The 15,153-nt window shown below is 43.1% G+C and overlaps 1 protein-coding gene across 1 annotated transcript in view; it reads left to right on the top strand.

Annotated features, from left to right (window-relative positions):
* The window catches only part of LOC309550156 (cyclic GMP-AMP synthase-like), a gene marked incomplete at its 5' end in the record, with an annotated part of 137,014 nt that overhangs the window by 45,732 nt on the left and 76,129 nt on the right, over window positions 1-15,153 (top strand). The window contains one exon of the mRNA XM_082250589.1: window positions 4,142-4,361. Coding sequence (XP_082106715.1) covers window positions 4,142-4,361 — 220 coding nt within the window. The remainder of the gene's footprint in view (window positions 1-4,141; window positions 4,362-15,153) is intronic.

Genomic DNA, 15,153 nt, shown 5'->3' with positions numbered 1-15,153 from the left:
GGGGGCGCTGTAGCGCTGTGTTCCTTTTTTCATACAAAAAAAAAATTTTGTAATTTTTTTCAAAGTTTGCTGGCGGGTTCTATTAGTGCAACATGGACCCCTCAGACCATGTGTCCCCACATGACCCCCTCACGGAGGCCGCAGGGCCCTCTGGATCTCAACTGTCCACCGATGTGATTTTCAGCGGTCCTGGAAGCTTTTGTGTCCCGGGTGGAGGTGGCCTTTAGAGGGCGGGGTGCGCAGAAACGACCCCCACCTACCCCTGCCTCCTTTGATGTCTCTGAGTCTGACCCAGCCACCGCAGACGTGGGTACCCCGGCCGGGTCTGGTACCCCGCGCCATGCCTCCTCTTATAGTGAGGATGAACTTTCTACCTCTACTGCTCTGCAGTATAAGGTGCTGGTGAACGCACTGTTTTTTTTTTTTGTTGCGTGAAACCCTGAAATTGGAGGATGCGGCTGTCGTCGCTCCTAGGGCACAGGTTATGGGTGGGGGCACCCATAAGCCTTCAAGGGTGGAAAAGTGTTTTTCTTTCCCCACTTATTTTGCTGGCCTGCCCGCCAAAGAATGGAATCGGCTAAAACGTTCCCCTGGGGTGTCTCTGCGGTTTACTAGACGCTACCCCTTTGAGGAGTCTCTGGTGAAGAAGTGGTCGGTGCCACCTAAGGTGGATCCACCGGTCTCCAGGCTTAACAAGGCTACCGTTATTCCGGTAGAGGATTCTCCGTCCTTTAAGGACCCAGAGGATAGAAGGGCTGAAGCTGAAGCCCGCAACGTGTACCCTATAGTGGGGACTGCACTGAAGCCTGCTTTTGCTGCAGCCCTTGTCACCCAAACGGTGACTGAATGGGCGAAGATGCTATGCCATGACGTGGAGGGCAAGCCTGTCCCTCCTGCCTTTGGGGAACTGTTGGACTAGATGGTGCAGGGGCTGCAATTTGATTGTGATGCCGCGCTGGGCACTGCTTCCCTATTGGGTCGCTTATCATTTTTGGCGGTGGTCAGGAGGCGTATACTCTGGCTGAAGTGGTGTTCTGTGGATCAGGCTTCTAAGAAGGCCTTGACGGACCTCCCCGTTCAGGGGGACAGTCTGTTTGTTTGTTTGGGGCTGCCCTGGATGATATTATTAAAAGTGTTAAGGGGGGTAAGAGTACCTTTCTCCCGCAAGCTTCCAAGGGTAAGGATCCTCTCTGTAGGCGGGGTCCGTCCTTTTCCGCTCACAGAAAGTATTTTCGTTCCTCGGGGGCAGTCGATGCGGCAAAGCCTTTCAAGGCTCCCTCAGGTGGTTCCAAGCGTCCCAGGTCTGGGAAACAGAAGTCCGGTTCCGCCAGGCCTGCAGTTAAGGCCTCCTCGGCCTGACAGTGTGCGCCCTCACCCGTGACTGGGGTTGGGGGACGACTTTGCAGATTCTCGGACTCGTGGCTGGCCCGGATCCCAGAGAATGGGGCCCGGGAGGTTGTGCGGTCCGGATACAAGATCGAGTTTTGATCCATTCCTCCGGTCAGGTTTTTCACTTCCATTGTCCGCCTATCCCCCGATCGCTTGCGAGCCCTCTATGGGGCAGTGCAGGTCTTGCTACAACAAGGAGTGATAGTGTCTGTTCCGCACGCAGAATGCTTTCATGGGTTTTATTCCAACCTGTTCACGGTTCCCCTTAGTTGCTGTCACTCTGCTCACAGGGTGTCGGCACTGGCGACATTGTTTTGTCGTTCACCCTATATGTTGGTTCTTGGGGCCAGGTGGTACTTCGTCCGGATCCATCCTTCCCTCTGAAGGTGGTTTCTAGTGTTTACTTGCACAAGGACATTGTATTGCCATCTTGTGTCCTAAGCCCCTTCATCCTACGGAATGTGTGCTGCATACTTTGGATAGAGTTAAGGCACTCGAGGTATACTTGGCGACTAAGTCTTCCCGTGTGTCAGGTTCGCTCTCTGTGCTCACGGATGGCCCAAGAACAGGGCTGCCTGCGTCTGCTGCGACTATTTCCAGGTGGATCGGACAGTCGGTGGTGCAGGCTTCTTCAATTAAGGGTCAGGTCCTACCTTTCCCTGTTTCTGCGCTTTCTACTCGGGCGCCTAGTGCTTCCTGGGCTTTTCGCCATACAGGCTTCTGTGATTCAGGTTGCAAGTTGACTACCTGGTTGTTTGTTCACACCTTTACCACATTTTATAAGGTGGATGTGCTGGCATCTGCAGATGCCTCTTTTTGGCCGCAAGGTTTTCTGCTGGCTGCTGTTTGGAGGGTTTTTGGCCTTCCTTGAGGGTATTTACTGTTTGTTTCAGGTGGGCCCCATCTTTTGTTCTGATGAGTCCTATGTTGCCTGGTCGGCAATGTTTAGCTTTGGGGACTTGTTCTTTTCTGCTGTTCCCACCCCTCATTTTATGGCACTGCTTTGGGATGTCCCTACTGATATGAATCAGAGAGAACTGCGTCCATCAATGAACGATAGAGAAAACTGAATTTTTGACTTACCATAAAATCCTTTTCTCTTAAGTTCTTTGATGGATGCAGTATCTGCCCCTCTATTTTGAGTTGTATTGGTGTTACTTTGACACTGCTTTGATATAAAACTAACATCCTATGCATGAAGAGAGAGGGTGTACCCTCCGGGATTGCCCATAGGCATAGCCAGAACTTTTTTCTGCCTAGTGTCCTACTCCTGTAGGGGGCAGTATAACCCTACTGATATGAGTCGGAGAGAACTGTGCCTGTCAATGAACTTGAGAAAGGGATTTTACGGTAAGTCAAAAATCCAGTTTTTTTTTTTTTTTTTTTCTGTAAAGCTTAATGAGATGACCCCAAAGTCCCTCTAGGCTGCTTTAACAGCATCATTCAATGAGATATTACCTACAACAGTCACACTCACAGCCACTACAGAGCAGGAGAGGCCTGTCCGTGACAAGATCACCATACTGTAGGTCTCCGTATAACCATACTTTGTACTTCGAGAGACATTACCCAAAAAGGGTACTCACAGCCCACTGCATAGCAGTAGGGGATAGTGGCTGTTCAGGACTAGGTCACCACAGGCCAATGAACCCCAAATACACAGAGGGACCTTACCAACACAGGGTCAGGACTTTATCCCTCTAGATCTGTTATGTGGGGTGCTACAATGTCCTGAGAAGGGTACTCACAACAGCCTTCGCAGGCTGAGAAGGGTTATTACCGTATGTGCTAGATGCTTTTAGCAGTCAGAGCCCTGGTATTCACTACATTGTTTTACTGCAGGCCCCTAATGCTGAACCATTTTGTCCTCTATGCACCAGAACTGGAATGAAAACACTGCTCTCAAGCACGGTAGGCCTTTGAAACAGCCAAAACGGTGGTATGGCAGCTACCACAGAGGAAAAATGACGTCAAGTAAAAAAAACATGCCAGAAATGACGCTCCTAGGCATGACCACAGCACACATTTTAAGTGTCAGAGCAAAAGGTCCGTTGGACCCCAGTAATTGGAAAACGGCACACTGGGCCCATGGAAGGAGAGGTTAGGCCCATTTTGGTTCCTTCCACCTCAGTGGGCATACCCCTGAAGGGGTTTTCAAGTACAGAGCTACATCAGCTGATGGACCACAATCCTGGATCTGAAAACCATCCTGCAACTAATTCAACGTGATATACCATATGTCATGCCAGAGCGCACATGTGCAGGATCCAGTATCCAAAGTGTCCTTACAGGCTGGCCCTGCATTTTCATTACAGCGGGGTCTGGGTACAGTCTCCCAAGGCTCAGCCAAGTAATCATCTGATCCAAAATCTACAGAAAGGAGCCGCAAACTCTATAGTTCAGTCAAGAACCCTAATAGAATATTTGAAAGCCATAACCTCCATTTAAAAGGGGTAAGCATCTCTCAGTGGAGAAGATGTCCATCACAAAAAGGCACTAGAAAAAAAATAAGGCTTGCTGGGAGTGGGAGGATCGTCATGGGCAATGTAGCTGGAGCTTTTTATCTTGGTGTTAAATCACCTGAAGGTAGCTGCATATATCCCATGGTTAAAGAATAATGTATCCTATATTCTATGATTTCAAGATATAATTTTAAAACTTAAAAGGCTGCAGTTTTCTACCGCTTTAAATAATGCTCCTTACTTGTAGTCAAATAATGAAAGCAACTATGATTCTTTACTCTCTCTTTTAGATATCTAGACCAAATGAGTTTGATATCATGTTGAAAATACCAATCTGTGATGATCAAAGAATTGGCTTGACAGAATTTGGTGGAAGTGGAGCTTACTATACGCTATACTGTAAACGCAGTAAGGCAAACGTCGTGGATAAGTATTTAGATGATGATAGAAACATTTCTGCCAAAATAATTTTGACACAGTTCAGAAAGCTTGTTAAAGAATCAATATCGGGTAAGTTACATGATCCTTTTTTCTTTTACTGTTTGTTTAGACTACCATAAATCAAAATGTCTTTGGTCAGTAGGCAGCAACAGGTGTGCGTGTTTGAGAGCGGATGATCATACACCAAGAATCCAACTCTTCCTCTTCTGTAGAGCTATCGGGTTCTAAGCTTAGACACCTTGTAGCAGTTAAGCTATATGGATACCCACTGTGTGTCTTTAGTAGACAAGCTCTTTGAACACAGCTGATCAGAAAGGGCTGATGTGTCTAAAGCCTCGTACACACGCGTCAAAATTCGGCCGGGAATTTTCGTCCGACGACCGATCCGCCGATTTTCGGCTTGTTAGTATGATGCTTCGGACGAAAAAATTCGGGTGTGCAGGCTATAAAGTTTTTGTTGACCGTCAACACAACGTCCGATTTTCCTTCAGTCAGTACAGATTTCGTCAGAGAAAAGTCTAAAAATCGGAACACGCATGATCGGAAGCAAATAACGACCCAGAAGAAGTTTCTCAAGAAAACTAGCCATTGTATCAAGAAAGAACTTTCGTCTCACGGCAGGCAAAAAAAAATTTAAAATGCGGAGCACATGCTCATCTTGGTTAAGAAGGAAGCTGCTGCTCATAATTCTATACTTTATAGAATTAAAGAGGCATGTGTCCTGTTATGATGATGATGATGATGATGATGATAATGATTTTGCTATTCTATATGTTGCATGTTATATTTTTATAAAAGTTGTTAAAACACTTCACCATTTTCTTTGGTTTATGAATGGAAAATATCTAACTATTGATGTGTCCCTTTATTAATTTTTTCATTAATGTATAAAACCTATATTGCTGCCTACTCCCAATATGCTAAATTTTCAAAAATAAAGATAGCCAAGTATTTTTTTTTAAACATATTTTCTTTAATTTAGAAACAAAGAAATTCAAACATAAATATAGAGATACTCTCCTTATTCAAAATATAACAGAAAAAAGGGCATTCCCTCCTCATATAACGTATAAATAAATAATAAGGGGTAACAGAAAAAACATATTATAAATTCTTTTCATTTATAATTGAGAATAACTGTAGTCGTATGACCATTGGGATAGGTGGGGATCAGGGGCATATTGCCACTGACTACCATGTTGCTGTGGTGGAGGTGGTGGCTGTGGTGGAGGTGGAGGGGGTGGTTGGTAGTCCGACAGGTGGGTGTGCTCATGGATTTCTCCACAGAACCCTTTATTGAGCACCTGTAGGACGAGGAGCTCTGCCATTTGCCGCTGCTGCTCACTCATTAGGCGCAATTTATTAGCAGTGAGAGAGCCAAATGAGTCAGCCTCATCTGGCTTTCTCTTTAGGGCTATACAGGCCTGGCTGAGGAACGAAGTAGTGGCCTCTTCCAAATTTTTGGTCTTCTTTCTGCGTTTTTGTGGAGGTTGGGTGGTTACTGACTGCTCCACTGACTCCTGGCTTCCAATTGGCTCCTCCACATTGAAACTTTCCTGTTGATGAAATTAACAAATTATTATGTTATAGTGTATATAAAAACTCATGTTTGTTTGATTATTTTAACCAAATAACAGACTTTACATTAACGGTGAATTATTGGCTTGATCATATATTTATTGCATCATTATCTTTATTGCAGACAATATATTGTTAAATGCTATACCTGTGTCAAGCTTGGCTCCAGGAAATCTTCCTCCTGGCTTGCACCACATGAGCCCTCTGCTGAAGTGGAAGGGAGCGTCGACAGGCTTGGCCTGGATTCGGATTGTTCCGTCAGGAACCGCAGGCTCTCGAAATACCAGAGCCTTCGTATAAATATTTTGTCGGTACCAGCTCCTGACTTCTCCGACTTGTGTATCTTGTTTAGCTTCCTTTTGTAGGTGCTGCGGAGGTTTCCGATTTTGCCCTTGACATAACTGATGTCAGCATTACTGTAAATAGGCTTGCATAAATCGGCCAATTTTTGGTAGGCCTCACTTTTCAATTGCTTGTTTGAATATTCCCGACTCTTTACCTTCCACAAACAAGGCAATTTGCGGTATTCCTCAATGAATTGAGGCAAAAAGTCCGGTGAGGTAAACTTGTCTACCATTGTTATGTATATTATGCCTGCAAGACACAACACAAAACATAGTCAAAGATCATGTATTTTGTCACATAAAGATAGGCCCAATATAAGCTGTATAGGGCCCAAAACACCCGCTTTTGAATCAAAAGTCGTACCTTTTGTTCGGAAGAATCGTGGTTCCCCGATTGATCGTGCTCCTGGAAAAGATCTGTCCGATGGCGAATCGGCGAGCGAACGATCTGGCATCCTTTAAATACAGTGCATGCGTCAACTCCGCCTCCAGTGGCGCGCTGACGCAGTGGCGTGTACGTGCCGAATATTAAGCTGCATGCGACAAACACACACGTGAGTCGGCGGAGTATTAGTGGAGGAGATGGCAGTATCTGAGTTCCAGTGAAGGCCGCAGTGGTTGGCTCAGAAAAAAACAAAAGCCACACCTTTGAGCAAGGGTGAGATGGTGGAGATGGTGGCCATACTAGAAAAAAACGACTATGATGGCAAGCTGGAGAATTATGAAAGGTCCAACTCCAGAAAAGACAGAATTCTGGATAAGGCGATATCATCTTTACAGAAGATTTATGGTGTGGATCGATCAAAGGACCAAATCAGAAAAAGATGGTCAGATCAGAAACATCGGGAGCAAGAACAGCTAGGTCACATCCATCATATCCTGAAAAAAAGTAAGCAATAGTTGTGTTTAAGCAATATGTATTGGGTATATTTGGTGTATGTTGTATAGATACTAATGTATATGAAAACTTGACTTTTTTTTTTTATTTTTATTTTTTGTCATGTATTGATATATTGAAGATTTATTTGTATATAACATTAAAAGACAGGAATCCACAGTAAACTATATATGCATTTTATTGCTAAGAATTTTCTTTACAAACTCATATTTGTTCAATATTCTTTTTTTCACCTTTAAATAGGGCAAAAACGAAAAATGAAATTAAAAGAAAAACAAGGGGGGCGTGGCCGGCAGCGGAACGAGGCGGACGGAACAGAGAGGAGCTCCGCTGAACGACAACAAAATCCGTCTTAATCCTCATCTATCTTACAGGTAACAGGACCATCCACACCAGGATCGGCTTCCTGAAGCCTTGGGGGACCCTCTCAATCCGTTATTTCTTAAAATAGAGCTCCGGGAGAAAAATACAGATCGAGGCCTAGGTAGGCCCAAAAGCCGCGGTCTTGCCTGAATAGCGGCACCCGGCCGCGATCCGCGATCTGTACACCGGTGGGACTGTAGCCAACTTTTAATCTCCCATACTGCCTTACTCAGCTGCACACTTGGAGATGTAACACCCCTGCACAGCCATCCGACCCCCTTCTCATTAGAGTAACCTGTGCCAACTGCAGCCACATTGACAGATTCACACCAGTGCAGTGTCAAGCTAAATTATGGGCAAATCTGACCGGACCCCCTCCTCATCCCGCTCGTGATCCCCGAGGGACCCTGGGGCTCACACTGCACCACAAGTACCTGAGATGTTCAAGAAGGGGTTAAATGACACTACCCCACAGGCCCCCATGTCATCACAGGCTGCGTCATGTACAAAAGAAACCAGTGAACAGGCATTTCTAGCAGCATCTAGCCCACTAAGATCGGACACCCCTCTCCAACTACCATCTGCCCCTTCGGTGTCCCTAAAGGAATTAAAAGAAGTAGCGGATGATATAAAAAAAAACCCTGTCAGCGGCAATAGAGGATCTTAAAAAAGAAATGCACAGCATGTCATCCAGGTTGGAGGAGGTTGAAGATCTAACCGACAGGCATGATACTGCAATATTGGATGCCCAGAGAGAACTATCGTCTCACAATACTCAATTGAGAGACTTACAGAGACACGTGGAGGATCTAGAGAACAGGGGCCGCAGGCATAATATACGCATAAGAGGCCTGCCAGAATCTATCGAGCCGCCACAACTTACTCAATCCGCTTTAGCAATTTTTAATGATCTTTTGGGACGACCCCTGGATACCCCAATTGAAATCGAGAGATTACACAGAGCTTTGAGGCCGAAAGGCAGAGAGAATGATCCCCCCCAGAGACATAATTGGATACCTTGTAAACTTTAAACTGAAAGAAGAAATTTTACACAATGCAAGGATCAGGGGAAGAATTTTGTTTCAAGGGGCTGAGGTAAAGCTCTTCCAGGATCTCTCTCAAATAACATTGCAGAAACGGAAAGAACTTTGCCCTTTGCTATCAGTGTTGAGGGAGAGAGAGATCCCGTATAAATGGAAGTTCCCATTTTGTCTTTTTGCCGGCTCCAGGGGCCGTTTTGCTTCGCTTAGATACCCGGAAGACACAGCAGCATTTTGTGACACCCTGGGCCTGCCACCAATGGAAATCCCGGGCTGGTCTCACATTGATAGATCATCTCGTCCGCACCAAGTCGAAGAAATGGATATACATCAATCAAGCAACTTTACGAGTCCAAAACGACGTAACTTATCTCCTTACCACCCCTCTACCTCATGTGAGGGACTTCCACTGAGACAAGGTAGTGCACCTACCTCCCCCGCTCACAGGAAACCCTGCAGAGATTGAGATATAACGTCTAACATCTCATAAGACTGTGCTTTACTACTGCTGTAACCTCCTAATAAAGCTGACCTATCATAAGATCCACACGATAGTTCTTACCACTATTCATCTCAAGAAAAGACAATTTGTAGTACTCACTACATCGCATCCTATTGCTCGGTATTTTTGCCCCTATTCACCACAATTTCCATCTCAGACGGGCGAGGAGTAATAGCATTCTAAGAGACAAATCGATGATTCATCAATACTTGATACATATCATATCAATGCTGTCTTGTATGGTGATAAATTTATGATGGAAGCCTTTCCACCACACCAGAATGAAGAGGACAACTGCCAGCATTGAGCCACTCTTGCTTTAAAACTTTGGTTAGATTACTTCTCATGGAAATATGTTAGCTTTCCTATTTTAAACCGCTAGATGGCGCTCTATTCCTTCAGAGAGAGGATGTGGAGAAAGGTAACAGTAGAGAGAGTAGTGTGTGATAGCAGGTTCTGTTACAGATTTTCTTGTTAAATAACACTTCCACATAAGTTTCTGATTGGTTTCTGATTGATTACTCTTTTATATGTGGTTCCTCTGGTTCTTCGGTTCAGAGAAAAGTTGATGTATTCTTCTTAAATGGTTTCTCTCTCATAAATTTAGATATAAGAAATGCCTTCCAGTCACTTTTAATATACACCGGCCTGGTTAATTACGTTTAATGTATATTATAATTTGCACTTCATCTAAATATTCACGCACAGAGTTATTGCATGAGGTTCCTAATTAACTTTAGTGCATAGTAAGGGATTGTCGGTTGGCGCTTTTCAATGACTTTAGTCATACTTTACTATTTTTGTTCTACTATTTAGAACTAGTTTTTTACATTTTGACCGCAGATACTTGCCACAAACCCACACAGTACAATACTTGTACTAACACTTACCAACAACTTACCCCTAGAATAGTGGCGGCAGGTCCCTCACTGTAGTTGGTTACGCCTAACCTACCCATCCTCCCCCTCTTTTCTCTCCCTCCCCCCCTCTCCCACTTATTACCCTAGTCAGATAATAGATATATCTTAGATAACAGCACATACGGATATTTTAGTGTCCCCAAAGAAATCACTCTCATCGATACCACTATTGAGGGACATATTCTCACCATGCTACAAAACGCACAAGTTTATGATTCCAAACAGTTAAAGATTGTCTCATTAAATGCCAAAGGTCTAAACCTACCTGAAAAGAGATCCAAACTAATATTGTATTTACACTCTCTCAAAGCAGATATTGCCTTCATACAGGAAACTCACTTCAAGACGGACCACGTTCCAACATGGGAAAACCAAAGAATATCCAGTGATGATCCACTCTTCTAACAGTCTAGCAAAAACAAAAGGTACCTCAATCCTTATCTCAAAGCGCATTTCCCTTGACCTATCAGATTCTCTAACTGACGAAGATGGAAGGTTTGTGGCCCTCAAGGGGAAATTATGGAACTCACCTTTCACATTTTATTAACATTTATAGTCCAAACTCTGCCCAAGTCACTTTTTTCTGACACATTGCCTCAACACTAGCAGCATTTCAAGAGGGTTGTACCATTTGCGGTGGAGACTTTAACGTCGCACTCAATCCCTTGGTGGACACCTCAACTGGTCATTCTTCTATGCCTTTTAAGGCATGAAAACAAAAATCCAATTACAAGACCTATCATTACATGACACATGGCGCCTCCTGCACCCAGGCACGAGAGATTACACCTTTTTCTCAACACCACATAACCGCTACTCCAGAATAGATTATCTATTCATATCACAAAAAGATATCCCACTCCTGGAATCGGCCACAATTGAGCCAATGTGCTTATCTGATCACAATGCAATCTCTTTATCTCTAAGTATCCCACACGAGGGCACCCATGAAAAAATCTGGCGGTTGGATTCGTCATTGATTATGAACCCTCAGAATGCGAAACAGCTAGACCAAGAATTTAAAGATTATTTCATGCTAAATAACACCCCAGAAATAGGACTTACCTCTATATGGGAAGTGCATAAATGCGTGATCAGGGGCTCCTTGCTCAAGATGGCTGCTACCAGAAAACTATTAACCCAAAAAACCATTGCTGACTTATACTCACGAGCCAAAAAATTGGAGCTCACTCACAAATCTTCCCTTGATCAAACACATTTAACAGAGTTAGAGGAAATAAGAGGTGAAATTCGGGATATAATCGGTAAAAAAATGAAGAAACGATATGTGCTTTCCAAAAAATTATTTTATGAGTTCAGTAATAAGAGCGGGAAGTTTCTGGCCAGAGCCCTTGCTACTCAAAAAAGTCAAAATACTATCCATAACATTATTGATCCAACCGGAAAAAAAAAAGTCAAATTCGGACATTGCTCATGAATTCACTACATATTATGAAAAATTATACAATCTCCCCCCTGAGCAGAACCTGTTCCCCCAAACCCAGCTCTAGATCCAAAATTATTGAGGAATATATCAGAAACAATGGTTTCAAACCCTTATCAAAACAACAATAAGACAGAATAGACGGCCCACTTACGAAAGAAGAATTCCTCACTGCATTACAACAAATTAAACCCGGAAAAAGTCCAGGACCTGATGGTTTCTCATTAGCGTACTATAGATTGTTCTCTACCATTTTGACGGAGCCATTCTTACGAACATTTAACAATTTAAATAATCGTGATTCGAATCATGCGAGTCTACTGGAGGCACACATTTCGGTGATACCGAAACCGGGGAAAGATCCCTCACTAGTACAAAATTATCGCCCAATATCCTTAATGTTGACCTGAAGATTTTTGCTAAAATGTTGGCCAACAGAATAATTGACTTTATACCTTCTTTAATTGACAAGGACCAGGTGGGCTTTGTTCCGGGGCGGGAGGCCAGGGACAACACAATTAAAGCCTTGAACATACACCACCTTATCTCATCGACAAAACAGAAAGGCTTCATGCTCTCTCTTGATGCTGAAAAAGCCTTTGATAGGCTAGCATGGGATTATTTGGGAGCAATCCTCGAATCCATAGGCATGGGACCCAGACTGATTGGCATTGTGTTGTCCCTGTACTCCCGCCCTTCTGCTAGGGTTCGGATTAATGGTTCACTTTCCAAACCCTTTACAATCGGCAATGGAACCCGCCAGGGTTGCCCCCTCTCTCCCCTTTTATTCATCCTCACACTAGAGCCACTTCTGTAAGGAAAAACCCTGACATATCGGGCATCAAAACCTCTTCACAACACTTCAAATTAGCGGCATACGCAGATGATATTCTAGTATTTCTCTCCAATCCGGCTATCTCCCTCCCGAATTTACAAAAAGAACTTCAAATCTTCCAGTATATTGCTAACTTCAAGATTAACAAATCAAAATGTGAAGCTCTTAATATTTCTCTTACTGACTCACAAGTTAACCAGTGCAAAAAGTAATTTCCTTTCACATGGAAACCAAATTCCATCACCTATTTTGGAATAGAAATCCCACACAAACTACAAGACCTATATAAAATTAATCACTTAGTCAAATTACAAATAATTCTTCAAGATCTCAAAGTGGCATCAAGCACATTTCTCGTGGTTTGGCAGAGCTGCCATACTAAAAATGAATATTTTACCTCGCATACTTTACCTGTTTCAAACCATTCCCATCCAACTCCCCGCTAGTTTCTTCCTATCCATCAAGAAAGCAACTAGAGCATTAATTTGGCAACATAAATCCCCACGCATAAAATATACCACTCTAACCAGACCCAAAACAAAGGGAGTAATGGGAATCCCTGATTTCCTTCTTTACTACAGAGCATCGCACCTCCTTCGTGTTGTTGACTGGCACACACAAATACAAAACAAAGATTGGGTAGCATTGGAGAACTCCTTTTCTGACCTTCCGATACAGAGTCTACCGTGGATCCCATACCCCGAATTGACAAACTCATTAAAACGGCACCCTCTCATCGGCCCTACCCTACGCTGCTTCCATTCCTCCAACTCTGACCAATCTCTAACTAGACAACTTGGCCCCTTGACCCCGATTTTACATAACCCTCTATTTCCTCCAGGCCAAACACGTCATTCTCTTCTCAAAACTCCTTGTGAAATGGGCTTAAGGATATTTCATCTGTTACAAAATGGGACATTGTTATCACACCTTGAGCTAAAAGAAAAACTTCACAATAACTCCTTGTCATTCTGGGAATACGCACAATTACATCACTTCATCACCCCCCTTATCAACAAATCAAAATCCCTCCCATCAACCTTCACGAAGTTTGAAAAGTTGTGCACTGCAGCCTCTCCGCAACAGCACCTACTTTCCAAAATTCACGCTCTTTTGTGGGACACGTGTCCTGCACACCTTGGCAAGCTGAGTGATGATTGGAATAAAACATTAAACATAGAAATCCAAGAACACCATTGGGAAAAAATATGCAGAAACGTCCTCAGAGGCTCAATTAATGTATCCATACAGGAAAACAATTACAAAATTCTCACAAAGTGGTACCGCACCCCTCATCTATTAAATAAATTTGATAGCAAGGTGCCTGATGTATGCTGGCGCTGTAAAACACACTCTGCAGATATGATCCACATTTGGTGGGAGTGTCCGTCCATCAAACCATTCTGGAACGTGGTCCGTCAACACATTGAAAAAATTGCGAAGCAAACAATAGATCTACTACCCGCTCATTTCCTTTTGCATCATTTTCTTACTCCGCCACCTAAATACTTTAGATCATTATCTATGATAATGATTAATGCAGCAAAGATGTGTATCCCCAGACTTTGGGGTACCTCTAAAATATCCTCTTTGCAAAATTAGTTGCTCCAAATCGAGCGGATTTCCGAAATGGAGGAATTGATTGCCACCGCCCATGATAATCCTACCCGCTATTCGAATATCTGGAAAGATTGGATCTCTTTTCGTAATTCTCCTGATTTTCAAAAATTGACTGATGTATCGCTGCATTGATTAATCTTCTACCAAATGGTTACTGTACTAACATAAACTGACTGTTTACCCTTATCCGTGTCTTATTACTTGAAATATCCAACTCTAGGAATGTCAGATTTTGCACTGTTTTCAACCAACCTCCCCCTTCCCCCTCTCCCCCCCCCTTGTGCTGGACACAAGGGAGTAACTTCGTTCCCCTCTACCCCTCCATCTTTACTCTGGAAATCTTATTCTGGAAGCTGTAATCTGCAACGTTATTATTTTTTTTTTACATGTATCAAGTGTTATTACCTGTACTTCCATGAACGATATCTACTGTACTTACTACAATGCTCACACTGTAATGTTTTAATATTGTTGTACCATGTTCCTTCAATAAACTTTTTGGGAAAAAAAAAAAAAAAAAAAAAAAAAAAGAAAAACAAAAGATGAGGAGAAGGGAATCTACAGTGGCTGCTCCATCCACATTGGATGAAGAAACAGAAGAAATGGGCCCTGATGCTGTGACACATTCCCAAAAAGGTAATTGTTTCCTATGCTGAGTTAATCATTAATGTCCCTACTTTTTAGGAGGTAACCATGTACATGTCTGAATATTTTATGTGAAAATAGCTGTCAAGCAGTGCACCATGTCATAGCAAATTTCTCTCCTGTGAATTTTCTGACATGCAACATTTTTATTATGTAGAAAAAAAAACCAAGAAAACCCACTGTGACCACTAGGGAGGAAATGGCAAGTAGTCCAGAGTGCAGCATGGTGGAGTCAAGTGTGCAGCAAATAAGCATACCACCACAGCAACCTCAAGGTTGGTAGGCACATAATGTTTATAAATGGGAGACAAAAAATATGTGATTTTTGGATAATTGTTTAACCTTCTAATGTTGTATTTCAGACAAAATGGACATTCCAGAGGTTCCCTCATTTGAGCCATGGGATCTGTCACCTCCAGCCGGATCAGATGTTGAAATATTTGATCCAAGATCCCCTGCCATCATTCCGAGTGCGTCTCCGAAAAATCTGGAAAAAGAACCAAGTGTTGGGGAGAAAGTTTTGTGCTCAAGTAAGTATTATTCTAATGTTGTTTCTAGTGTATTTCTCGTTTGGTGTATTTGATGTAATGCTTCAAAGGAACTACCTGTTTGCTACATAATGTGAATCAGGTGCGCTAAACTTATAAATAATGTGTCAAATATATAATCATA

This window comes from Pelophylax lessonae, assembly GCF_965119305.1.
Source record: "Pelophylax lessonae genome assembly, chromosome: 3".
In the NCBI taxonomy this organism is placed as follows: Eukaryota; Metazoa; Chordata; class Amphibia; order Anura; family Ranidae; genus Pelophylax; species Pelophylax lessonae.
This window is presented reverse-complemented; position numbering and strand designations above follow the sequence as displayed.